Source organism: Linepithema humile, chromosome 8 (genome assembly GCF_040581485.1).
Source record: "Linepithema humile isolate Giens D197 chromosome 8, Lhum_UNIL_v1.0, whole genome shotgun sequence".
Classification (NCBI taxonomy): Eukaryota; Metazoa; Arthropoda; class Insecta; order Hymenoptera; family Formicidae; genus Linepithema; species Linepithema humile.
In genome coordinates this window covers 11,763,008-11,788,114 of record NC_090135.1, presented here as the reverse complement: position 1 = coordinate 11,788,114, position 25,107 = coordinate 11,763,008, and the positions used below count along the sequence as shown (strand labels likewise).

Here is a 25,107-nt window from a genome sequence, read left to right as displayed (position 1 = left end):
AACGAATAAATGTGCAATCAAAAATGTTTGGAACAATTTACATTCTTCATTTTCAACATACATGTTTTTATAATAATACATTATTTTTCAGAGGACAAAATTTCAGAGACGAATTTTTTTTTTACTTTAAACCCAGCGAGAACACCAGGTCGAAGAAACGTCTATAGACGTCTATTAGACGTTTCTTCGACCTGGTGTTCTCTTTGGGAAGAATGCTAAAAAAAAAACAAAAAAAAAAATATTTCTAAATTGTTTTTAAAAAAATGTTATCAATCATGTTATTATCAAAGCCATTGTCTTTTTTTATAATTCTTTTTTTATCTAAAAATGTCTGTATCATCTCTGACATTTGTTAGGTTTCTAGCGCAAACGCTTCCAATGTTTCGTTGTTGGAGAACGGCGAGAACTTTTCGCACACATAGGATGCGGACGATTGCAGCGCGATTAGCATGCGGCGAACTCTCTCGATTACGCCGATGCGCGAACATTCAGTTTCCGGTCAAATGATCCGCGAACATCCGGCCCCGGCGTGTACACAATGCCGGCTCTTTTAAGCCGTGAGCAACACGCTCGTGACAGTGTTGTAACTAACCGGGCATGCTCTCGGATCGCTCGAAATTTAATCTTCCGGTGACTAAATGAGGTCCGACAGGAAAGTGTCATTCGCGGTCCATATAAACTCCAACATTTTTCATGCGAAAACCCAACTATCTATATCACAATAAATAAATTGTCCAGGTCACAATGAATCAAATAATAATTTTGTGCGTGCACGTGTGTACACGTAGATGAATAAAAATAAAATAAGTAAAACCGAATTACTCAGACACGTAAAATAATTTTCAGAACATCACAATTTACTGTAAACTTTTTTAATTTATGAATAATTTTTTTTTGAACTTTTAAACGTTATTAATGAAAATTAATCAGAAAGGATGCACAGTTTTTTCTAATAAAAAGCTTCCTGTTATCCATATTCTCTCTCTTCCTGTCACTTGGTTTCTCTCTCTCTCTCTCTCTCTCTCTCTCTCTCTCTCTCTTCCTTTCTTTCTCTCAGTCTGTTCTTCCATTTTCTCCAACTTGGCGGACTATACTACGTTTTATATCTAATGAAAACATTTTAATCCGACGGATTAAACTGTGTACAATAATATTTCGTTATAAACTTTGTTAGTGATTAAATCTTGGATTAAACTATGTAATAAAATCTGACTTTTGTTCAAGATTATAGCTATGAACATTAATTATCACGTCGGAAATGTCAAACTTTAAAAAAGAGAAAAATCAAGTTTTATATTTCACGAGCTTTTATTTTTATGCGCGAAATGCTTAACACAGATGTTTTTCAAATTCTCGATTTGACAATTGAGAGCGCTGCGAAGAGTCGAGTTCGTTAATTGGCATAATTTGGGCGAGTTTAATTTCGCGTGCGCTATGAATACGTGAATGTTGGTCGTTTGCCGCGATTTCATCGTCGCAAATAAACAAATCGAAGGTCAGTTTAACGAGATATTTACGTGATATCGAAATCTGAATCTCTTGCCGATATCATATCGGTTTTAATTTTCATCGGGTAGATACACGAGAACGCAAATTTGATTCTACACGTGCGTTCCGCGGAGACGAATCGCTCTCGCGTGTGAGAATACGCTCGACACATCGCTCGGATGGGCTCTCCGTCACGCCGGTCACGCGCTCTCGTATAATACGTATACCGTATGCGTTATAACGTGTGCAACGTTGAAAGGCGGCCGGCAGCCGACCCTGCAGCCGACCCTCTCCCCGTTCGCGGCGGCTGGTGAGTTAAGCTCACATCCGCACGTGAGTCGAAGCGGAAGGAAGGGGACGTGACGTCGCGATTAAGGCGAATTAAACGAGGCGAATTGCATGAATCGGCGAGAGCTCGGCGAGCACGGAGGAGGAGTCACTCACGCCGGCCCACGTTTATCGGCGGGAGGTTGCTCTCAGGCTTGCCTAACTCTCGCGAGCACTCGCGAGTGGGTTAGCATCATCGTGTGCGACGGAATGCGACAAAATACGACGGAAATCGTCAACCTGATCGTGAACTTTATGCATTCTCTCTCTCTCTCTCTCTCTCTCTCTCTCTCTCTCTCTCTCTCTCTCTCTTTTTCGCGGTCTCCGATCCTGATTCAGGAAAAAAGAAGAGATATCATATCGCGAGCTGTTTACAGATTATTACAAATTATTGCTGTGCAAGTTGTTTCGTTTTTCGATAAATCGATTTTGAGAGACTACACGCGATCAATTTCTCTTCATCATTTTTCCTTCCGCATCTTTAAGTTTAAGTTAATAAGAATTAAGTTAATAAGAAATTTTGTTACCAATTATGAATTTAAAATTGAATTATCCTTCGCTGGTCTACGCGGTGTCTCAAGATGAGTTTTTTACTCGACTGACGCGTGAAACTCGGGAAACAACCATGGCGACATTTACATTATAATAATCGGAAATGTCAGAGCGGAAATATTGCGAAGAAAACGGGCGTTCGATAAAACACCGATAATGCAGTTTTTAATGTAGGGGAGAGGGAGGCTCTCTCTCATCATCGTATGTCATCGTCGAGAGGGAACTCGCGTTATAGGTTCACGCGAGCATGCAAAACCTTTTGAACGGACGCAGCATCCTTGAAACGCGTAAATCCAGCCGTTCCACTGACATTTTCCGTGGATGGATATTTTTACTGCACATTGCGTAATTGTATCTGGACGGATCTTACGCCAGATATAGGGATGCTGTACCTAGGAGAAGGGGGAGGGAATAACTCGCGTACACATTACATGTGGGCGGGAAAGGGTAAAAGTTGAAATTAGACGCCTTTGACGGCTGAACTTTGCTGATAACCGTTTGCATGAGACAATATGTGTAACGTTCCTGGAACCAGGTGCGTCCTCCGCGAAGCGGAGCGTAACGGTTCCGTTTAATGTTACCAACGTCAACGTCAGCCCTTAAAGGCTGCCATAAATGACAATTCAGGGGTAATTTTACGTCATCGCTATTGATTAGTCTTACGTATACGTTCACTCCGGTGCTAAAAAGCAAGCGAGCTGAAGAAAATTAATAGAAATCCATTTTGCGAAGGCGGTAGGATGTCGTTTTATGCAATCGCATCATTTCATTCATCGCTGACAGCATTCTATAATCGGAATATATTTCTCTCTCTCTCTTCTCTGCATGCATCATCTTATTTTATCCATCCATTGTCCAAAGCAGGGCTTAAAGCATTTGACTTTAAAATTACTCAATTTTTTATTCTCTCATCGTGAAGCGCATTAATTGAGAATTAAAAGATCTCCTCGGAATTTGGCCGAGCTTTGGACCATCCATTATAATTAACGAAACCCATCTATAATTTTATATAATAAAAGGCATACATATCAAATATCGGAATATACACACACTGCAGACATTAATAATACCGGTTGCACTTTCGGTTTAGATCTTTTCGAGATGTGCATATCGTGTCTAGGTGTCTAGGATTTTTAAGCATTCGACGTGTGTAAAAGATTAAACGTACAATTCATGTAATTTGTACAATAAATTAGATAAAAAATGTAATTTTATATTTTTTATCAACGGCCATGATGCGTGAATATCTATATGCGATATGCCCGTTTTTCGAATTGTTAAAATTTCATTTCAATCAATCAATTTTATACGTTAAGACATTTTTGGGCGATTCCCCGTGTAGTATATTCTAATATTTCAAATGTTTCTTGTGTGTTATATTAGCGCGCATATAAAGTTATAAATAGAGTTCTATCCCGAACTCCGTCGCGAATTATATCTTCTGATGTAGATTTTAAGGTGGATCCTTAGAAAACTTGGGGTTATTTTAAATTGTAAGTCCCTTTGATCCGTGTTCAGCATTTCGTTTATATCGCTACACGTGGAGATACGCCCACGTATGGGTTGAGAATTGAAGAGGATAGGAGATCATCCAAGAATTTTGATTCTCTCTCGCACAGTTACTTTGTCATTGACGAGCATTTTCTCGAAAAATGACGTAAGTCCTCTGTGGCGTCATTTATTTATATAGAACAATTACGGTCACTATAAATGTCCTCTTTGATACCCTATAACTTTTACGTGAGTCATTTTTTTTTCTGTTTTCTTTTCTGTTTTTTTTTCCCTAAAATCAATACTTGAGGAGGTATATTAATCTACCACGCACCTTACCCTGGATATGGGCTCGGTCGGCCGCTTGGTCTTGCTCGATAGTTTCACAACCTTCAAAGGTCTCTCCGTTGACATATCGAGATTGTGAGCGTTATTTCCTATAAATGTTCGAAACCTTTCCATATTTTCGCGCATACTATAACGAACGTTATACGATGCTATACTATCTCGTTTACGAGTCGCTATAAGAAAGTTGGATAACCAATATCTTTCACGAGAAAAATTATTCGCAGATTCGAAATCTAAAGCACCGAAAGTGGAAATATTTCCAGCAAAATGGAAATATCGATTGGTTACGTAAGATAATTCTGAATTGTTAAACAAGTAGCTTGCCAATAAGTTGTTTCGAAGAGATATCAATAAATAAATATCCGACGAATGTATATTAAATTCGTTTACAAATTCATATAACGATAGGACTTGATAAATTTTCTCTTTATTTCTTTTTTCCATTTATTCGCGTGTTATAAAAAATAACAAAATATATTTGGGATTAAATATTAGAGAAAAATGACATTTTCTGTTCTCTCGTTTATCGCGCTTGAGATTGCCCTTGCGGCGAATAAAACGTCACGTTGGAGGAGACGACGTCGAGAAAGCGATGTTCTATGAATGGAGGCGAGCCTCGGATCAGTCGGCAAGCAAGGACAACTAATTATAGCGTTAGATCTCTCAACTTGGTTTTCTACATTAACCATACCCCGTCCACGCGTACGCGCGCACGCGTGCGCGCGTGTATTGTGGAACGCTTAGTCCGAGATTATGCTTTGAGGACGTGACCCATTTTGATTGTCGTCGTCGTGTCGTCGTCGACGACGTCGCGGTCGCGGTCGGTAGCGAGGCCTGCGTCGTCAGCGCGGGGATGCGAATTCAGGACAGCAAACGCGTGCGTCACACTTACCCTTGTCCTGTTGTCGACACCTGGTGTCTCGCGCGACGTCTACTAATAAATTACGAGACTGTTACGCGTGTTATATATGATGTACACGGATCCTCGTACATGCAGAATATGTATGAGCTCCCATCGGAACACCTGATCTCAATTTAAACGAATCCTTGACACATCCATGGCAGATATTTCGTTAATTGAAAATATAGATCGATTAAAAAAAATAAAATAAAATTTATCCAACGTAAAAGTCAATGCAAGGAGATATTAAATGCACCGAGAAAAATTTGATTTAAAAAATTCTCATTTTTTTATCACGAAAAACTCCCGGTATTTTAATCAAGAATAAAGCGAACTAACTGGTGAATTAATTGAAAAACTCACCGATAATATATAAATGTATTAAAATATAGAGATTATTTCTCGCATTTTGTTAATTAATTTTGAAATGTGTGGAAAGAAATTTTTACATTGATAAATGGGGACGCACGTGTGCGTATCTTTTAAAACAAGTTAATGATAGATTGTCTTGCGCTTGGGCGGCTGCCACAATGCGGGAGCGTTTAAAAAGGCACAATTAAGCTAAAAGTGTAGTATACTTGAATTAACTGCTAGTGACACCGTAAAACAAAGATAAGGTCGCGCGAAGTAAACGCCGCGTGAAAGCGATTGCATCACTAATTATGGCGATGAAAGAGGGTGGGTGTGTATACACACGAGTGAAATTGCATTCATACTACTGTGGAAGTTGAACAAATACGTCGACCACGCTTGCTAGGATACGTCGGTACGAAGTTTCCGAAACTAATTGATAGCAATTCTGCATGTCTAAAGCATATACTTGGAGTTGAAACACAGTAGAATATCGATTTAACCCTTCGACGCGCAATATCATTCTCATTTCGTACAATTTTCTTATCCAATTGTTATCTAACATAATTTCATTTAAAATATTATGAATATTATTCACATATATAATATAATTAAGTTTTTATATTATTGTTATGCAATTTGACGAAAGAATGAAATTTAATACGATACTCGACAAGCTGCTGTAAAAGCAGATCATAATATAACATTTTAAAACTGTACGAAATAATTAAATAAAATATCATATATAATGTTTCTTTTACGACAAACAAAGCACAACTTGCTTGAAGCGAGAAAGCTTTATTTTCTTTATGCCAAATTTCTAGAAATATACTTATTACATTTGAGCTATTATATTCTTTCAAAAATATGTGATTTATAATTCGCAAAGGATTGTGTGTAGGATCTTGAGTAAATATATACTGGATAAACAATTTTTATTCCTTTTTTTATCATGCTACGAAGTAGCTTGATATTTTTACACGAATGTGATGTACATATACATATATACGTTAAATCTTAATTTTGCAAGTACAAATTAATATTACTGCTGCTACTTGGTATAAGACACAAAAAGTGAAAAATCACTAATAGGAACTTAAAGTTAAAAATATAAAGCTAATAATATTTGTGTGAAAATTTGTCATAAATAGATCTTTTATTGTTCGATGCAAGACAAAATGTGCAGATAATAATTAATTTCCAACTATTTAGACGATTCATAATTACATCATCAGAATACGTCATAATATATCGCAGAATCTACATTATTATGTTTCGAATTTCATAGTTTGTTGAAGAAACTTGGAATTAATTCACACTAACGCTACATACGATATGAATAACATTAATCTTGCAGAATTATACAGAGAGGAACAACTTAAAAATATTTTTCAAGATGATCCTTTAGTTTGTGCGGATCTACATTAGGACCGTGCCGTTCGACGACCTTGCCCTCTTTATCTACGATAAACTTGGTAAAATTCCATTTTATGAAATTACCTATCAAACCGCCTTGCTCTTTCTTCAAATATGCCCAAAGGGGATGCGTGTTGTCTCCGTTTACGTTGATTTTCTCGAACAAGTCGAATTTCACCTGTGAATAATATCAAATACAAATGTCATCAATTTGTAAAGAAAGGAAGAAGACAATTATTTCATTTGAACGGAAATATTACTTTCTGACGATCGGCGAAACTGCAAATCTCTTCACTGTCTCCTGGCTCTTGTCCATTGAATTGATTGCAAGGGAATGCTAGAATTCGTAGTCCTGGCGGACGACAAAGAAGATATTTAAACAAGTTCAATCTCATTGTTAGGAATAATTTTCAATTTTGCGCAGCACAAAAAAATTACCCTTAGATTCGGCGTACTCGTCGTACAACTCATTCAATTCTTTGTAATTCGTTGCTGTAAGGCCGCATTTCGAAGCAACATTCACGATCACACACACGTGGTCTTTGTATCTAGACCAACAACACAGATGTTATTACATCTTTTCGACAACACAATATTTTCGGTACAGTTGAGAATTTATGCTTACTTGGACAAAGGGACTTCTTCTCCTCTGATAGAGTTCGCCGTGAAGTCGTAAATCGACGTAGCTGATTTATAATCCATGTTTCCGCTCATCGCTGCTGCAACTACAATTGCGAAAATTTTCAAATAATAAAGAAATTTTATTTTATTTGCGCATCGCAAATAAAAGGTAATTTATTTTACAAATTGGAGAAAGTTAGTTCAATTGTCATTCGTTTTACTTTTATTTACAATCCGACGTTAATTCATTTCTCTCTTTCACTCTCTCTTTCTTTTAATCTATATTAGTCATTGTAATCCGCATTTTTTAGTAAATTAAAACACTTTTCTAAAAATAAAACACTCCATTAGAATTTCAACCTTTATGCTTTTCAAAGTAAACTAATTAGTAAATAACAAAAATGCTGCATATTTAATAGTCGCATGCATCGTTATTCTGTATGTGCAGAATAATTGCTTTTGAAACATATTGCAACAATGTTTATATTAAAAAAGCACCAAGATATAAATAAACATAATTGAACGCAGATCGCGAAAGGCGAACAATTTAATAAATGTAATGTAGTTCTCTACTATAATAAAAAATAAAAAAAACAGAGATCCAAGTTTGCTTAATGTAAATTATTGAATAAAAAAGTATTAATTGAAATAAATCATACAAAAATAATGCTGAAAACATATGCCACATTATTATGATTATTTAACTATAACATTATAAAGAATAATTGAATCAGATAAGATTTTTTGAAAATTTTCACTATTTCTCATTTTTTTCTAAAACATTTAAATCTAAATGCTAATTTATTCGAGAGCAAATTATTATACATACAAATAATTCTCATATACATATACTGATTTGTTTTATACAATTATAGATTATTTCGACAATAATTGCCGTTATTTGTGCTATTAGATAAATGTCTATCATTAATTAGGGGAAATGATGCAATAATGAGAAGCAATTATCAAATTACGTGCCTGCGAAGTTTCGGGCTAAATTCGTAAGCCCAATGGGTAGCATAAATTTTATAATGCGCATTTCCGGTGTATGGAAGCCCTCGCTTCTGAAACTGTCGAGATACCAGAGTCGAGTACAGGGGATATTATACTGTAGTGCGAGCTCTAAATAAGTTGAAAAACAATATAAAAAATTCAAGAACTCTATTGCTATCCGTTTTAGTTCCTCGTCATTATAAATCTATGAGTATATGCGAACTGAACATCTGTTTGCGCTTTGCGACACATTTGCGGTAATTTATTGAAAAACAATCTTGATTTTAAACAGCGTAAAATATTTTGCTTCTTAAAGTACGTATAAAAGAAATTGATTAACACTCGTCTTTATTAATGATTGTAAATTATTAATAAAAACAATTCTTGGTATAAAGAAATATAAATAATATAAGCAAATCGTAAAACAGTACGATTATGTCCGAATTGGTGGACAAATTGTCAATAAAACGCGATGACCGTGCAATTTTGTTGTAAACTGAGACATAAAAGGATGAATCGACGACGGAACGTTGAACATTGGACTTATCCAATCAATTCATAATGAGAACCAATACATTTACTTCTTGTATTCCATTTTATAGATTTTTACTCATTCAATGTTTATTTTTACAAAAATTCATATAAAAAATTTATAATTTTTTTTTTTTTTTTTTTATTATTATTATTATTCAATACCTCAGCGTTATCATGGTATAATTAAAAAATAATTATTTTTTCCTAATATAATAAATTGTAATACACAATATTATTTGTGAAATAATGAATAATTATACAATTGAGACGTATAAATTAGATTTTATTCATTCAAAATTAGAGTCTCTCTCTCTCTCTCTCTTCATTTAGTGACAAATGATTTCTGCCATACTGTGTACTGATAACGGAAGTTGGATTAACGCAATTATAATTTTTTAAATAAACACTCAATTATAATTGCGGCGTATGACAATCGAAAGCCATCTACCGTGTGCCAATCTAACCTCATCTTGCAGTCAGCTTGCAGCTGAATGCATTCTGTATGCGAGAATCTACGCCGCATTATGTCCAACTACGTTACAGATTGACTATTGATACATTTCGCCGATTCAGAAATGTTTTATGCCACCGTTTTCGAAATGCATGTATTGTGCGTGTCTTTTATGCTGTTAGATCAATTTGTTTTACCGTTGAGACAAGTACGTACTCACCAAAGATTCTCTGAGGAAATAACACAAACCAAACACTGGAAGGTACTATCTCACACTGACTTGACCAGTCATGCTAGAAGAAGCTTCTAAAGCGCATGTGCGGTAATCTAACCTTCAAGTGCTCGATTGCAGTAGCGGATCGAGGCATTTTGAAACCATGGACATATAATTTGAGAAAAGTTCTACATAAATGCGCATATAATAAGTTAAACTTTACAAGCGTTAAAGAGTTTTTCGAATTTTATCGAAAATTAGATTTAGATCTAAATTACTAATCATATATTGTACATCTCTCCTTTGCGGTTTACCCTTTAGTATTGTAGAGAAATAACAATCTTTAATTTAAAAAAATTATTTTTTTCTTTTTTCAGTACATTGGTATCATGGAAGGTATTCAGACAGGAACTGAATCAAGTTCATCCGATTAGTTCGGGATTGCAGGCGATGGCACTGAAATCTACGATAGATCTAACGTGCAATGATTACATCTCGAACTTTGAATTTGACGTATTTACAAGGTAAACAGATTTTTTAATACTAATTAATTTGTGTAATTTCCATGAATTCCAAGGCAGTATTTGTACATGTTTGTGTGTTATGATTTTCAAGATTATTTCAACCATGGTCGACCCTCTTACGCAACTGGAAAATTCTGGCTGTGACACATCCTGGCTATGTGGCTTTCCTCACGTACGACGAAGTGAAAGCGCGTTTACAGAAATATTGTATTACTAAGCCTGGGAGTTATGTATTTCGATTAAGTTGCACGAGGCTGGGACAATGGGCAATTGGCTATGTTACGTCCGATGGCGATATCCTTCAAACTATACCGCACAATAAGAGTCTATGTCAAGCATTACTAGACGGCTATCGGGAAGGCTTGTGAGTATATATTTGATTGAGTAAAGTGTTCTATTTATCTATCAGGTGAATATTGAAAAAGATTTCGCAAATACATATTGAAAAATCGATCCGCAGTTACTTATACCCTGACGGCCGAAACATCAATCCAGACTTGACATGGGCGGTACAACCAACGCCAGAGGAGCACATCAAAGTGACGGCGGAACAATACGAATTGTACTGTGAAATGGGTAGCACATTCCAACTGTGTAAAATCTGTGCCGAGCATGATAAGGACGTAAGGATAGAACCTTGCGGGCATCTTCTCTGTACTCCATGTCTAACAGCTTGGCAGGTAGCGGTACATAATCCCAATCTATAAACTTATCAATAATTATATTAATTATAATTAATTCATATATCAATATCAATGCCTCCGCGACCTTTTTTGTTTTTGTTTTTAACTTTACACTCGAGTTATACAAGAATCTTTTTTTATCTTAACGCAATAAGATATGGTAAATTTGGCAGAACATTATATTAACGAATGTCCGACTGACTTTGGTTTGCAGGATTCCGAAGGACAAGGTTGTCCGTTTTGTAGAGCTGAAATTAAAGGCACCGAGCAGATCGTGGTGGATCCGTTTGATCCGCGAAGAACACACCGACCCGGAGCGCATTCAGCGTCTGCTAGTAATGCATCGACCCCCACGCGGGATCTCGACCCCGACACCGAGGTATCCGACTAGGAATATCATCCACCTTCATTATTCAATGTGTTCTATGTATAACAACATCCCCGCAGTATGCCTCATTCTCGAGAATGCCTCATACATTTCACATGAGATCTCGCGGTTTATACGGTCGTTACACGTCATTTCGTAGGTCTATCGTCACGGCTATATATGCTGTACCTCGCGGCAGGTACGCAGTAGTTTTAGACACATATCAGAAACGCTACTTACATTACACTGATTAATTCCGGGATCAAAAGGGACCAAATTGTAGGGATGTGGGCTATCGTTTATGGTTCTATAGAGTTCGTTGTCCGTTTCTATTTGTCGTGGCGAATTTTCTCAATTAACACGTTTTAAGATTGTTTATATCGTACAATTACAAATTTCATCAATTATTACGGAAACTCTCAGGTAAGACTTTCTGGCATTTTATTCGGAAGCTATGAATCGACGGTTTATTTATACGATTCATTGTCGCTGTGTTCTTACAACTATGCATATGTAGTCTCATATATATATATATATATATATATATATATATATATATATATATAGCTTCCTAGCAATTCTCTCAAACACGTCATGATCTGGTAATGATTTGATAAAAGAATTATCATCGGTTTTTTAGGCACGCTTGTATAATGCGTTAATCTACCAACGGAGAAATGAGATATTAAATAATATCGGTTCAGCCACAAAGTGGGTTCCATTACATTTACTTACGTCGCAAGAGTCTTTTGGTTCATAAAATTCATAATGCATGTGCATATGCGTATTTTGAAAGCGCTCCTTTTTTTAAGTATGTGCATATAGAAGATTCTATGCCTGAAAATCTTGATGTATATTATTTATGCATACACGATACGATTTACAGACGATGATATGGAATAGCGTGGCTTACTTCAACTAATATACATGAAGCACAGGTGATAGTTTGGAATGATTTTGAAAATGAGTTTTATGAAAATTTTTATACGTTACACTGACGAGTTGCATTTGTAATTTTCACCTGTTCGATAGATTGCAAAGAATGAACAAGATACAAGATTTTGGAAGATTTTAAAAAGATATTTTTCAAAATTTCAAATGACAAAATTGACATCATTTGAAGTTTTACATATTGTTTGAAAGATATTGTAATTGCTGGCACTGCCGTCAATTACAATCTACTTTGAATTGCACATTCAATCGTTGACATAATTTTTCTCATCATTGTCCAATGATCAAAGATCTATTTCAACATTCGCTATCATACACTTTCAAGTATCGTGATAACGAATGATGATTTTATCGAGAATAATACCGACAGCTATGATTCATACACTGAAATTGAAAAAAAGAGAAAAGATATATATATAAATGTTCCGTACTATTAAGGCTAAATGTAGCTGTAAGTCACGATAAGAGACGAGAAAGAGAAATATGCGATGAGGAAGCATGCATCGAACAGCGGACTCGAAAGGCCCGTTTACTATATCGTTGTGTATCCCGTTAGAATGTATTGTGTACCTGCTGGCGGTAGGCACGAATGTGTAATATCATGTTAACATCATCATCAATACGGAAACGTCATTTTCCAGCGATATTATTTTCTTACGTTAAAATATTAATTTATTATTTATTTCGTATACTGTATTGAGAGAAAAAAAAAAGAGGAAAAAATCCGATGGATTTTGACACCAGTCATCACGCCAAGTCCAATGCTGTGGTATTATACGTACGTTTTCAATGCAACACACTTGTAAAGTTTGTACGCATAATGCATGAAACACTAAACCCATGCGGTATAAGCAACGATCCGATTCTTAGCACAATTATCAATTATCGGCGAATCATCGATTTAGTCTTCGTTAAGCTTTATCGGCATTTCAGATCGTTACACACTGAGTGCGTTCACGCGCGTATCCATTAGCGATTTGATACGTAATGAAGAGTATTCGCTAATTGCGAAGCTGCGAAGTATGTGCGCCGCGTAAATCGGACCAATTTCCGTAAACGTAACTCTAGCGTACCGATTGCCGAGTAGCGTTATTATTCATTGTAAAATACTAGGGACTTTACAGAGTAATACTTTTTTTTAATAAAATTATATTAACATTACTTCGAGTTACTTTTGCACTCATGTATGCGTACACAAATGCCCTTTTTGCTGGATTCTAATTTTGATTCCGCATTTACGGATCGGTTGTCCCTCCAGCAACAGGGAGTTCTCTCTATCTCTCTTTCTGTCTGTCTCTGTGTCTCTCTTTCTCTCTATCTCTCTCTCGTAACGAGAAAGAACGAAGGCGTTATTTTATTATATCGTCTCGCATGATCGTTTACTTTTTCATAACGTTATCCACGGAATCACATTGCTCTACCCGCTGCATGTTCCAAACTAATCGGTAATATGCATATCTGATGGAGGAGGTCGCACGCTACGCACTTACGTCGCAGGTAAGTAACGTATATGCATTATGAGCGTCTGCTTTTGCGCTTTGTAATTACGCTCATATATCAATCGTGACGTTGCACTTGATTCACGATAGTCGCATCGATGGCTGGGACAAGATCAACGGCATTTGACACGTTTCCGCTTTCATAAAGCAAGACGCGACAGAATTTCTCTCCTGGGCAATTTTTCCTTCCTCAGAGCGCAGTCATGAATTCGCGCGCCGTAGAGATACATCTTTTGTCACTCAAATGCGATTGCTATTGTTTCAAATGATTTTTCCAAATCACATGAACCAACTGATTATCGTACTGAATCTTGTAGCAGCGCGAAAGATTTCTCGTCACGTTCGTAGACACCATATGCACTTTTCTATCGTACAAGCGTATTATTCTCCTAGTAAATATCATGCGATTCAAACACCGACATTTGTACAAAGTATAAATAGTAGAAATTAGCGCAATAGTAATCGCCATAGCTTCGACGCGGCAAATGATTCATCGCTTTATTTGCTTCGAGGACCTCTTCAGGAAGACTTAATTACAGCCAGAAATCGTTTCGCAGAGAGTAATCTTTTCTCTGCTGGAATTAAAATAGGTGGTATAATTGTCATTTCTTGCGAAATATCCGCATACGATCATGATCGTCACGCTTGATCCTTTCATTTTCCACACGATGAATCTTCATTTATCAATGAAATATCTAACATTGGAAAAATTGAAGCTTTTGATAATATATTGTGAAATGGTCTAAGATTAGCAGTGAAAGAGACGATACTATTATTATTTAAGAACATTTAGAGTTTGCGCGAATGATTAATGAGCAATCGAAAAGCGCGAAGGCTTGTCGTCTTACTCGTCTTTCTCAAATACTCTGTATTTCTAATGTTTCTCAATTCTTTTTTCATTCTCAAGTTAATTCCGTGCAGTCTTACGCTGTTTTACAATATACAGAGTGAACTATATAATGCTGATTATTTCTATCGCTAGTGGAATGATTTAACATCTGTTGCTTTTTAAGAGAGAGTTTATAAAACGTGCAAGACGGTTACTATTATTATTATTAATATAACAGATCTGTAAATCGTTCCACTAACGATAAAAATAATTAGAGTCGTCAAGTTACATGATTCATCCTTTGTATATAGTACTCGCATCAGATACCTCGCAATGTATGGTCGAATAAACGTAAGTATTCTTTCAAAGTACGACGGAATTCAGTGTTAACCCGTTTTTTTTCTATTGTCAATGTTTTAGGACATAATGGAGCTATGTAACGGCAACTGTGGTCTTATATGCGACGATTCGGACGAGGAAGACGACTCTAGTCCCACGAATTCGCCTGTGCCACCACGGAGGATCGTTCCGAGTCCGCCGTTACCGCCTAGAAGACCGTCGCCATCGCCCACGCCGAACAATCATCTTAGAAATGGACGTCATTTAACAGTGCCGAAGGAGAATGCACCGCCGCCGCCGCCGTCATCAGTCACGGTGATACTGAATTATACCGACAACAATCAACAAAATAACAAAGGTATCGAGGACAGCTTTTCAAGTAACGTTTAACACGTTCGCGACTCAAGCTATAACTTGTTTGGAATGTTTTCAACTCTTTTTATATAAAAATAATATTGAAGACTCCAAACAATTCAATATTTTCTAGCTTCATTCCTAGAAATCAAAGTAGGAAGAAAAGTTTGTAATTCTAATGTGAAAATAAAAAATACTTGGACATAATTCTTACGGTTTTAGCACACGAAAGTTTTTGCAGTATTTTTTTCAGATACTATTTATCTTTTCACAATGGAAAACCGAGAATCATTAATGGCTTTTTCGCGAACGTGTAAATTTATACATATTATGTGAGAATTATGATAAAAAATCAATATAAGCAACAGTCACTATCGAATCATTGTATGACAATCGGTCAAACAAAATTGATAAATGATAATTCAACGATAATTATTTCAATCTTTTCGCGAAACAAAAAATTTTGTGCAGGCAGGCAGGCAGAAACTTTGATAAATAATGACTTGCGATTTCTACATGTATCATAATTCTAACATTTAGAGAAGGTAAGATCGAAATTTTCACAGTGTTTACGATTAACACAGAGGCGAGGTACGACATGCTGCATCGCGCGTCTTCACCGTCGCCGGTGCCGCCGATACCACCCGCGCCGTCGATAGCGGTGACGAGGGGTCACCCACGTCGGCCACACGGGAATCTTGTGAGCGGCACTCCGCAGCGGCAGCCGCAACCACCGCCAACATTGCCGGAGAAGACGTGTCGCGTCACTGCAACCAGCTCGACGACGAGTCAAACCGGAGGACCGAGCAACAATGTACCTCCCGTGCCGCCGCCCTTGTCGGCGCCGCGGCCACCGAAGATTGGCAAGGAAGGAACTGTGCGTCAAGAGCATCATTACGAAAACACAATCGTGATCTGCGGCACAAATCAGCATGTCGTGAAGAACATCAACCTGGAAGCGAACAGAGCTCGACTGACGGCTTTGATGAGGACGAGGGATGATCCGTGCGGCGGCGGTGGCGGTGGCGGTGGCGGCGGCGGAGTGACCAAGCCGGAATCGGCGGCGTACGAAAATGTCAACATCGAGCACATCACGAAACTGACGGCGCTCGGTTTCGCACAGGACGCCGTGATCAGGGCGCTCGGCATCACCAGGAACGACTTCGAAATGGCGTGCGATATATTGCACGAGTTTGCCACGAAATCTTCCTGACCAGGTACAGACAAAACAACGTAACAATTGCATTATCGGTGTCGTCGAAAAATACGAAGCGTTAAGAATAATGTATGTTTGAGTCACAAGAATAAAATCTTTCGAGTATCTCAACAGAATATGCACTGTAATAAATTATGAGATTACACACGTTCATCATCCAAGTAGCATCCAAGAAGCAATGATTATTCGGTGCATATTCTGGAATTCGCTATGAGATCTACATCATTCTTCACGCTTCAGTAAAGAGGACTTGAAGTGTTAATCAATAAAACGTTAGAAAGATCATACAATCATCGCCGTTACATTTATGCTGACAATTGATCCAATCGTAGGACCGAACACTGAGGTCTCATGACCAGCCTTGCCCGCCAGACGGTACTTTTGACAGGGAACACGCGCAGACTCCTGCAAGTCCCATCTCTGATGCGTCGATCACAGATATTCGGGAAACGATTCACCACCACGTCGATGCAACACCCAAGATTCAAAGGTGCTTCGTTTTACGTTTGAAAATATCGACGAGCGAGCGGTGAGCGTTGAGAACATTATTAAGGACAATCAAGAGAACTATGAAATATTGCGGTGAAAATAATTTTCGAAGCATTCTCGACATCTGTCGAACATGATTTTCATCGCACGCAAGTTCTTCGCCATAAAGTGACTTTCGAGTGGACTTTAACGAAGCTCCAAGTATTCTCGTTCCTTGGTGCGCACGAGAGTGACTATCTGCATGTAACACGAGTTACTAGCGATGTAGTAAGCAAAGGCGACGACCGACCAAAAGGCGATTTGCGGATGCCCAAGTATTCCTTCGCGGGCCACATGTAGCAAAGTGGTATGCGATACGCTAAAAAGTTGCGGGATTGAATCGATAAGAAGATATCAAAAGTGATGTCTTTCTGTCGATTGAACGAAGGAACTTTTTCACTATATCGTGTAGTCCCATATCTTCCTTAGTAGCTCTCACTGGCATAATTACTATCTTGTTCCTCAGTATACTTAAGACAGATTAACTGTACAAAGAGAATTCGCTTCTACGTATCGAGAAAGCGCTCCTTCGAAAGTCTTCGGCCACCCGTTTTCCATATTTTGTATTATAGCATGCTGCGCATAACACAACGAACGCGCGAACCGATATCGCGTTGTTCCGAGGATCGACGTGTTTAGAAATTACATACCGTACGATGGCAATACAAATGTTTTACCCCGTTCACTCGACGAATACATCCGTTTAAGATTCTACGTAGAGAGCACCCATTCGCTAGACACTTGACTCATGAGCATATAAATGTATAACGATAATAACGACCGAAAGTATGTTGAATGCCTGGCATCTAATTTTTTAAACAATACCGTTTTCCCGTAATCTATGCCGTTTTCATCATATATTAGAGTAGCTATATACACATACATACATATACACATGCATATACAATTCATATGCGCGCGTGCACACAATATACATATACGTATCGCTATTTAATGTATATTATGTATGTAATGTCCTCCACATTAGTATTGCGTGATTACGCGTACGCAAGATACCTCGGAGAGGATAAAGGTGACAAAATAACGATTCAGGTGTATAAAATTGTTGATATTTGTAATTTCCGAATCTAGTTTGAAAGGCGCTACAGATTGAGATGCGGTAGCAACATTAGATCGCGCACGCAAAACGCTCGATTTTCAATCCTCTACATTTAAATCGTGCATAAACACGTGGCTTCCCATCGCACTAAAGTAGAAGAGAGGACAGAAAAGCGAGAAAAACGTATCGAAAATTTACAACTTGATGATTTTCAAGTGCGAAATGTATATAGGCGTATATGTGCATATGTACAATATATATGAGATCGAGGAGAAGAGGGTAGTTTTCTTCATTGTTAATATATCTACGTCACGACTAACTTTCCGCAAGCATGATAATGATGAAAACGTAAATTTCTAATGAATGTATTCTTTGTATGACTAAAACTACTCTTTTCTCCTTGCGCCACGATATGAACGGGGAGCGTGTTATCGCGTTTTGAACTGAAAAAATCGTGCGTAATAAATTGAAAATACCCGAAAGCGAGAGAAAACAATGCCGCGGAAATTACACGCGATGGTATTCAACTGAGGATAGAGAGAGAGAGAGATGTATGGATGTGACGATGATGAGATTGATAATGATGGGTGAAAGTTTGTTGTATGATTGCGCCGAGTTGTAAATGTCGGCCCGGTGGTCGACATAAACCAAGCGTGTATCGCTTTACGTTAATTTATGCCTTGCGGTAGATGCTCAATCATAATTCATAACACGTTACTCTGTCTTATGCGACAGGGCAAATTTCAACAACAAAATGCGAATGATAATTGAATCTGCGAGTTTGTTCGCGTGCTGATTCGCAAAAGCGTCATTTGTCGCGGTGACGAAGACGCGCTTGCGATTTGGCGTATGATGGTGCAACGATTGCATAATGAAAAGTTAATGACTACCTCGCGATTATACCAAAGGTATACGATGTGATCGTCCGATGTTACACTCGTTGGAACGTGTTTTAATCTTTTAACGCGTTTTACAGACACAAGGCGAACCACACACATCGTGTATTATATATAATATATTTAGATACAATATATTCATTCCCGTTCTTTCTTTCCGCGAATTTCCGCGCCAAGACACGGGTCGTCGGAGCGTCGCGTTGTTACGCAAAAGCATGTAAAAACATAGCATATTCAGCAAATTTGAGCAAAAGACTCGTAGCAAGACTCTTAGCGTTTCGAGAGAAACCGCTGTTATCAAAATTTACCCGTGTGGTCCTATCGACATACAAACCGGCACATCCTGATTTTATTCGCTATGCGTTTTACCATGCACTTGACGCGCATCGATCGCAGCACCGTCGTCGCCGTCGTTGAGAAAAAAAATTGTCAGCCTTCACCTTTCGGATCCTACGTCCGCACGGGTGCATTCAATGAATTTAGCTGTCCTATTTTTCTACATTGTATATTCTGGTCACTATGTATAATGTATCGAGTGCGAGCGTGAAAAGCGTGAAAAGTGTTTCAAGTACCCTGGAGAGAAGGAGGGAGAAGGTTTCATACTTTTGCGCTTTTCATCACGCGTCGACGTCTAAGGATTAATGGTTTGGTGCAATACGCAGAGTAACATAAATCGACGATGTGTAATCGAAGATAATACGTAAATCAAGCGTAGATCGATTTCCTCCTTCATTTTAATTATTCGCTGTACAAATTGTTTTACATACTTCTCGAAATAAAATAACATGTCGTTTATAACATGCACGAGATTATCTATATCGACCGACAATGTTATTCGTCCAACATTGTTATTTGAGATACATCATGAGATAAGGATATCCTGAATAGAAACCAAATGTATCACATTGTATATTTTGTCATACCTTGTAATGGCTGATATTACGATGACAACTCCATCCGCATCCTATTGTATCTGTCCACCTCTTGGTCGCTGACAGAAGGCACCAGATCGCGAATAGCGTCCAAAAAGTGCTGCACTTCCACAATGATGTTATCATTAATTATGCATTCCTCTTGGGCAGACAAGATTGTTTTGTCCATTTTCGTGGCTTCCCGATGCTTATTGACAACTTGGCGTACAGCATTGAGCCATGCATTGGAAGAGACTGAATACAAGTCCGCGCCCGTCACATTGTCGGGCAATCGATCTACGATACACTCTAGCTCTTTCCCTTTTTCTCGGAATTGGAATTTACGCGTCTGAGCTTCCAAAACGTTGAGCTTAGACGCGCGATCCGAGTGAATGCCGACGTACAACATTTTGTCGAATCTTCCGGGTCGGAGCAGCGCAGGATCTATAAGATCGGGTCTGTTTGTAGCTCCTATAATGAATATGCTGCCGGACTCCTCGAGACCATCCATCTCGGCGAGTAGCTGAGACACCACGCGATCCATTACGCCGCCACTATCTCCGCTTCTGCCTCGATTTGGCGCCAACGAGTCCAGCTCGTCGAAGAAAATGATACAAGGAGCAGCGGAGCGCGCACGTTCGAAAACTGTAAGAGAAAAATTTTCCTATTTATTTGCTTCGACTAATTATTCATTCAATTCTGTTTTAGGTAACATACTTTGTCTCACATTCTTCTCGCTCTGACCGACGTACATGTTCAACACTTCCGGCCCTTTAATCGACAAAAAATGCAATTGATATTCCGTCGCTACTGCTTTAGCGAGAAGAGTCTTCCCAGTGCCAGGCGGGCCGTACAATAGTAATCCAGATTGGCCAAATCCGAAAGCGTTTAACAAAGGTAGTTGAATTCTGCGAATAATCTCGTGTTTCAATTCCGCTAAGCCGCCTATGTCTTCCCAGTGAACTTCCGGTACGCGTGGTGCGCCTTTACTGTCCGAATAAATCGACTGCATATATTCTGAAAATATATTTTTGTTTTACCGTAAAATGTAAAAAAAAAAAGTAAGATATTGCTAGCCCCATTTATAGCAAGACCATTTTTGCTAAATCATTCTTGCTAAAATCAATTTTAAAGAATTATACCATAAGCTCGATCAAAATCTTCCTGTGCCAATGTGCATTTGGAATCGGGCGAAGTTAATTTACACCGAAACTTGGTCGCGTGCAATGACAATGCCAACAAATCGGCAAATCTAAAGTCCGAACAAAGACCAGCCAGTCTTGCGAGGTCCGCGGTGGTTGTTAGATTTCCGTTGGACAATAACCAAGACATTAATTCCGTCCGTTTATTCTTATTCAAGTGCTTCATGTGAATTGTCTCAATAAATATCCTTTGCAATTCTGCGGGTATGTCAGTCTCATCCGACGCAGCTATAATAATCAAAGGAAACTTGCGACGTTTGCCATACAACGCAGCAATCTCCGCCGAAAAGGCGGATATGATCCTTTCGTCTTTCTGGCCTTCAGCACTCTTACCGAAAACCTGCGAAACAGGTAGCTGTCAATTAATATACGATCAAAAACAAAATAATTTGGTGCAGTATCACGTACTTGAATATTATTTAAATATAATATACATGGCACACATTGTTGCGCATTTTGCATAACTATGCGAAGCTTAGCTTCGGTCTGCACTGACGTTAAAGTTTGTACTTGTGCGAAATCAACATCCAGTAAATTCAATCCAAATTTTTCCGACGCAATTCGAACTAATTCGTGTTTGCCGCAGCCTCGTGGTCCTTTCACAAGAAAAACTGGCCTTATATGCGATTGGATGTCTATCGATACAACAAACGAGAATAAAAAAATTATATTTACAATGATTACGGTATTTAAATACTATCAATTTGTAAATATGCATAAGTTTACCTTCTTTTAGAAAAGGCATAATGCAAGATTCTATATACTCCAAAGACTCCTTAAGAACTGATGGACATTTGCCGTTCGGTAATCTTATCTTTTCGCCCCGTCGTAAGAAAACGTCATCGGAAAAAGAGAAAACGTGTTTCCGAGGATTGTAACCGTGAACTTGTGCTTCCTGAATAAGTGCTGTTTCTCCTCGTACGACGTAACAACTATTAACGCTATTAATGCGCTCGTCGTGATATAATTTTAATGATTTAACTGCAAAATGTAGTGTGGGAATCGCCGCAGAACCAGACGAATAAAATCGATCTTGAGCGTATTCCTTCGCGTCGATCTTAATTATATCATTTATATGCAAATATCGAGGATGTAAAAAGTAATTTTCTAACATGGTATTTATTATTTCAGTTGCACAATCGTATGGATTAGCGATTAAAGATATTCTTGCCTCAGTGGCAAACTCAACCACATCAGCCTCCAATGGTACTAAAAATAAATTTCAAAATTCAATCATTGTAAACTCGATGATTAATCATTAATAGGCGAAAAGTTATAGTTGTAGTTATTTAAGGCAGACGGTATAAATAATTTAGTATTAAAATTCAAATATAAAATATCTGTGGTAAATAGAAAATATACTTACATATAAAACATGATTCGTCTAATTGTTCACAACAAAGAGCATTTTGCAAATTGTGTTGCATTGTTTCGGAAATTAGGATAGTGTTTTCATTTATATCAGCTATAGAAGTTATCATTAATTTATATTTCGTCATTGAAATCATTGAACATGCATGAAACCAGGAACTTGGTGATTTTTTTAAAAACTGTATATTTCCTAGTGCACAAGAGTCATAATCAATATACTCATTCTGTATATTTTCCAAATTGTCCAATATGTATTTTAAAGCTGTATCTGGTAAAGTAATCCAGCAAAGCTTTTGTTTCAATAATCTTTGCAATCTATAATATAGATATTCCAGAAAAATATAACTCAGCACATAATGCGAATTTTGTCGCATTAAGATATTTGTTATTCCTCTTATAATCTTTTTATATAATAATAATGTAGACAGCATTTTCTGATGTGTCTTGCACATGATTTGTGCAGAAAAATCCTTACAAATTATCTAGATTTATCGTTACCTCCTAGTTCTTAGTAAATAGATCAAACCTGAAATTAAAAATTTGCAAATTAATAAAACTTAAATATTACTTAATTTATATATGTATATAAATAATAATTTATATTGTATATATATATTGGAAACATTGTTTTTTAATTGTACACGATTTCACAGCTTATCAGGATTTTTTAAACATTAGATAAAAGTGTAAAACATGCATCTTGTAACATTTTTGTTTTTCAAAATTTATACAACGTACAGATAATTTGCTGAAAATTGTGTAATATAATTTTAATTTCTTTTAGTTTTATTAAATTTTAAAATTGCATTGAATTTTTTAAATAAAAATATATTAAATTCTGTTATAGAAGATGCAGTTTGTTTGAAACGGAATGGTATAATTTCGTTTAAGAGAAAATTTTGTGACATTGTGCAAATATTGTGTTTGGTACAGCAGAGTCTTACTGTTTCTTTGGCATATCATAATTTGCAAGTTGCAATCTTTCAAAAATATATTTGTCATTTCTTTTGCGATTTTGAAATAAAATGATCCAAGCCTAATGTTAGAGGTTACATTTAATCACATCACAAAGCGCGCGCGCGCGCGCGCGGGTGTGTGAATGTGTGCGTGGTGTGTATGTCACTCATAATCAGTGATATGATGAGAAAGCTGAAAGTAGAAATCGAATCCAATATAATTTTAAATTAATTTTTCGATGCTAGTACGAGACGCATATGCATCTCTGATCGCACGAATAAACATGAAAATGTTTTTCGCGTGTCCCGCATTGAAATGTAGTGAAATCGCATCATGGTTTATTTGTTTCGGTTGAGAATCACTGACGTACCAATTTTGGCCCAGTCTACCGAGTTACTATAGGAACAGTAGCGCGCAAGAGACCCATCCTCGAAGGATCATGCGTGGGTTCCTTTGCAAACAGCTGTGCTATCGGTAAATTTCAACCGGTGAAATTCGTGAAAATCACCAGCCGAGGCCAGTTAGCGACATAACTGGATACAACAGCGTCGTCCAGCGTCGTCGATCGCGGCGAACTGCGGCTGCTTTGCGCTGCCACTCGACACCAAACGCACGTCGATCAAAGCTCGATTCCGCGGATCGAGACTTGCCGGCGCGGGGCGACGCGACGCGACCAAGTACCATTGTAGTGGAGGACAGTTAAAAACCGTTGGTGGCGGCCCCCATGAGCCGTTAAAGCGCGAACCTAACCTAATCCCATCCTAATAGCGTCCTTATTGGAGTTTCAGAGCGGAATTTGTTCGAATTTAAAGGTCCGGCTACGAATTACGAGACTGTTATGTGAAGTTGCGGTAAGCGAGGATGTGCATGCGTCCTGATGGGAGTCTGAGTTATGCTCGCGCTATACGCTAAACGGTTTGGTCGTGTTATACTCGCGCGTTGACATCGATACCGATGAGTGTTCAACTACTTTGCGAATTCGAAATTGGTATCGCGCTTCGATGCTTCGATAATTCCAACAGAGAATAAATCGTTGCGTTCCTGCTCGTATTATACCATCTTGTGTTCTATTGACAGTCGTAAAGTAAAGGATGTTTACATTTTTATACGTGTATAATCGTATGATCAATTGGGATGCTGCTGAATATTCTTTGGTATTGTTTGCGTTAATTGTAGAACTTTTTGTTGTTTTGTCAGTGTATAAGGAAGTCTCTGAGCGATAAACAACAAAGTCAGAAATGGATCCTGCGTCAGTGATAGCTCTTTGCAAAGAGAATATCCAGCCGTTAAGGTATGGGCGGAATGCCACGCAATTGGGAACTGCATTGAGAGCACAGGAAGATGCAGATGCGCAGCAGTTGCTCTTACAAGAAAAACAGTAATGTCCCAAGAATTCATGATAATTATAACAATTTGATTAATATAATTTTCTCACAAAGTGATTTTATATGATATGTGATTTTTGTCAAATATTTTAATTATTATTTACATTTTTTTGTTTTTTAGAATGTATGAAGATGCAATTAAAAATTATGAAGGAGAAGATCCTTTGGAGAACTGGTACGAGTATATTCTTTGGGTGGAACAGAGCTATCCAAAGAGTGGACATGAATCTCATATTGGAAAACTCTTGCAACAGTGTTTGGCCATATTTGAGAAGGAAACAAAATATCATCAAGATCGCAGATATATACGTTTGTGGATTAATTATGTAAGTGATGTCTTATATAGAG

At 37.6% G+C, this 25,107-nt stretch overlaps 4 protein-coding genes across 12 annotated transcripts in view; 2 read left to right on the top strand and 2 right to left on the bottom strand.

The window, feature by feature from the left end:
* Window positions 1–19,731, top strand: part of Cbl (E3 ubiquitin-protein ligase CBL) — a 25,107-nt gene extending 5,376 nt beyond the window's left edge. Inside the window, exons 2-8 of one of the 3 annotated variants that reach the window (XM_067360083.1) lie at window positions 10,065–10,211; window positions 10,303–10,575; window positions 10,672–10,891; window positions 11,109–11,273; window positions 14,961–15,237; window positions 15,818–16,450; window positions 16,782–19,731. In XM_067360083.1, the coding sequence (XP_067216184.1) occupies window positions 10,065–10,211; window positions 10,303–10,575; window positions 10,672–10,891; window positions 11,109–11,273; window positions 14,961–15,237; window positions 15,818–16,446 (1,711 nt within the window). In that variant the 3' untranslated portion in view covers window positions 16,447–16,450; window positions 16,782–19,731. Of the gene's footprint in view, window positions 1–10,064; window positions 10,212–10,302; window positions 10,576–10,671; window positions 10,898–11,108; window positions 11,274–14,960; window positions 15,238–15,817; window positions 16,451–16,781 lie in introns of all 3 variants that reach the window. The other 2 variants (XM_067360082.1, XM_012369591.2) reach the window with 2 other exon arrangements.
* Window positions 6,377–9,847, bottom strand: LOC105673747 (uncharacterized). Of its 3 annotated transcripts, XM_012369592.2 has the most exons (6): window positions 9,694–9,798; window positions 8,474–8,565; window positions 7,500–7,599; window positions 7,313–7,422; window positions 7,135–7,226; window positions 6,377–7,052 (listed from the first exon to the last, which is right to left on the bottom strand). In XM_012369592.2, the coding sequence occupies exons 2-6, from the start codon at window positions 8,532–8,534 to the stop codon at window positions 6,837–6,839; spliced, it is 579 nt and encodes a 192-aa protein (XP_012225015.1). In that variant the 5' UTR covers window positions 8,535–8,565; window positions 9,694–9,798; the 3' UTR covers window positions 6,377–6,836. The 3 variants fall into 3 exon arrangements, with proteins under 3 accessions (XP_012225015.1, XP_012225017.1, XP_012225016.1); XM_012369594.2 differs by lacking the exon at window positions 8,474–8,565 and having other exon boundaries at window positions 9,694–9,847; XM_012369593.2 differs by lacking the exon at window positions 9,694–9,798 and having other exon boundaries at window positions 8,474–8,583.
* On the bottom strand, window positions 19,650–23,884 carry Pex6 (peroxin 6). Of its 2 annotated transcripts, XM_067360081.1 has the most exons (8): window positions 23,745–23,877; window positions 23,362–23,566; window positions 22,413–22,943; window positions 21,773–22,255; window positions 21,455–21,681; window positions 20,987–21,386; window positions 20,562–20,861; window positions 19,650–20,489 (listed from the first exon to the last, which is right to left on the bottom strand). In XM_067360081.1, exons 3-8 carry the CDS (start codon window positions 22,867–22,869, stop codon window positions 19,873–19,875), a joined length of 2,484 nt encoding a protein of 827 aa, XP_067216182.1. In that variant the 5' UTR covers window positions 22,870–22,943; window positions 23,362–23,566; window positions 23,745–23,877; the 3' UTR covers window positions 19,650–19,872. The 2 variants fall into 2 exon arrangements, with proteins under 2 accessions (XP_067216182.1, XP_012225012.2); XM_012369589.2 differs by lacking the exon at window positions 23,362–23,566 and having other exon boundaries at window positions 23,745–23,884.
* The window catches only part of LOC105673740 (uncharacterized), an 8,724-nt gene continuing 7,332 nt past the window's right edge, over window positions 23,716–25,107 (top strand). The window contains exons 1-3 of one of the 4 annotated variants that reach the window (XM_012369581.2): window positions 23,716–23,848; window positions 24,572–24,752; window positions 24,881–25,085. In XM_012369581.2, the coding sequence (XP_012225004.2) occupies window positions 24,613–24,752; window positions 24,881–25,085 (345 nt within the window). In that variant the 5' untranslated portion in view covers window positions 23,716–23,848; window positions 24,572–24,612. Of the gene's footprint in view, window positions 23,849–24,082; window positions 24,226–24,315; window positions 24,753–24,880; window positions 25,086–25,107 lie in introns of those variants that run through there. The other 3 variants (XM_012369578.2, XM_012369579.2, XM_067360080.1) reach the window with 3 other exon arrangements.

What these genes read in the sequence shown, in the direction of transcription:
- LOC105673747 (XM_012369592.2), bottom strand. Translation starts at nt 8,534, where the DNA reads ATGCGCATTATAAAATTTATGCTACCCATTGGGCTTACGAATTTAGCC. An exon ending in CGAGTACGCCGAATCTAAGG is followed by an intron (nt 7,227 to 7,312) that starts GTAATTTTTTTG and finishes GTCGTCCGCCAG; the next exon opens with GACTACGAATTCTAGCATTC. An exon ending in GTTTCGCCGATCGTCAGAAA is followed by an intron (nt 7,053 to 7,134) that starts GTAATATTTCCG and finishes TATTATTCACAG; the next exon opens with GTGAAATTCGACTTGTTCGA.
- Pex6 (XM_012369589.2), bottom strand. Translation starts at nt 22,869, where the DNA reads ATGTGCAAGACACATCAGAAAATGCTGTCTACATTATTATTATATAAA. An exon ending in AGACGAATCATGTTTTATAT is followed by an intron (nt 22,256 to 22,412) that starts GTAAGTATATTT and finishes ATTTATTTTTAG; the next exon opens with TACCATTGGAGGCTGATGTG. An exon ending in AGATTTTGATCGAGCTTATG is followed by an intron (nt 20,862 to 20,986) that starts GTATAATTCTTT and finishes ATATATTTTCAG; the next exon opens with AATATATGCAGTCGATTTAT.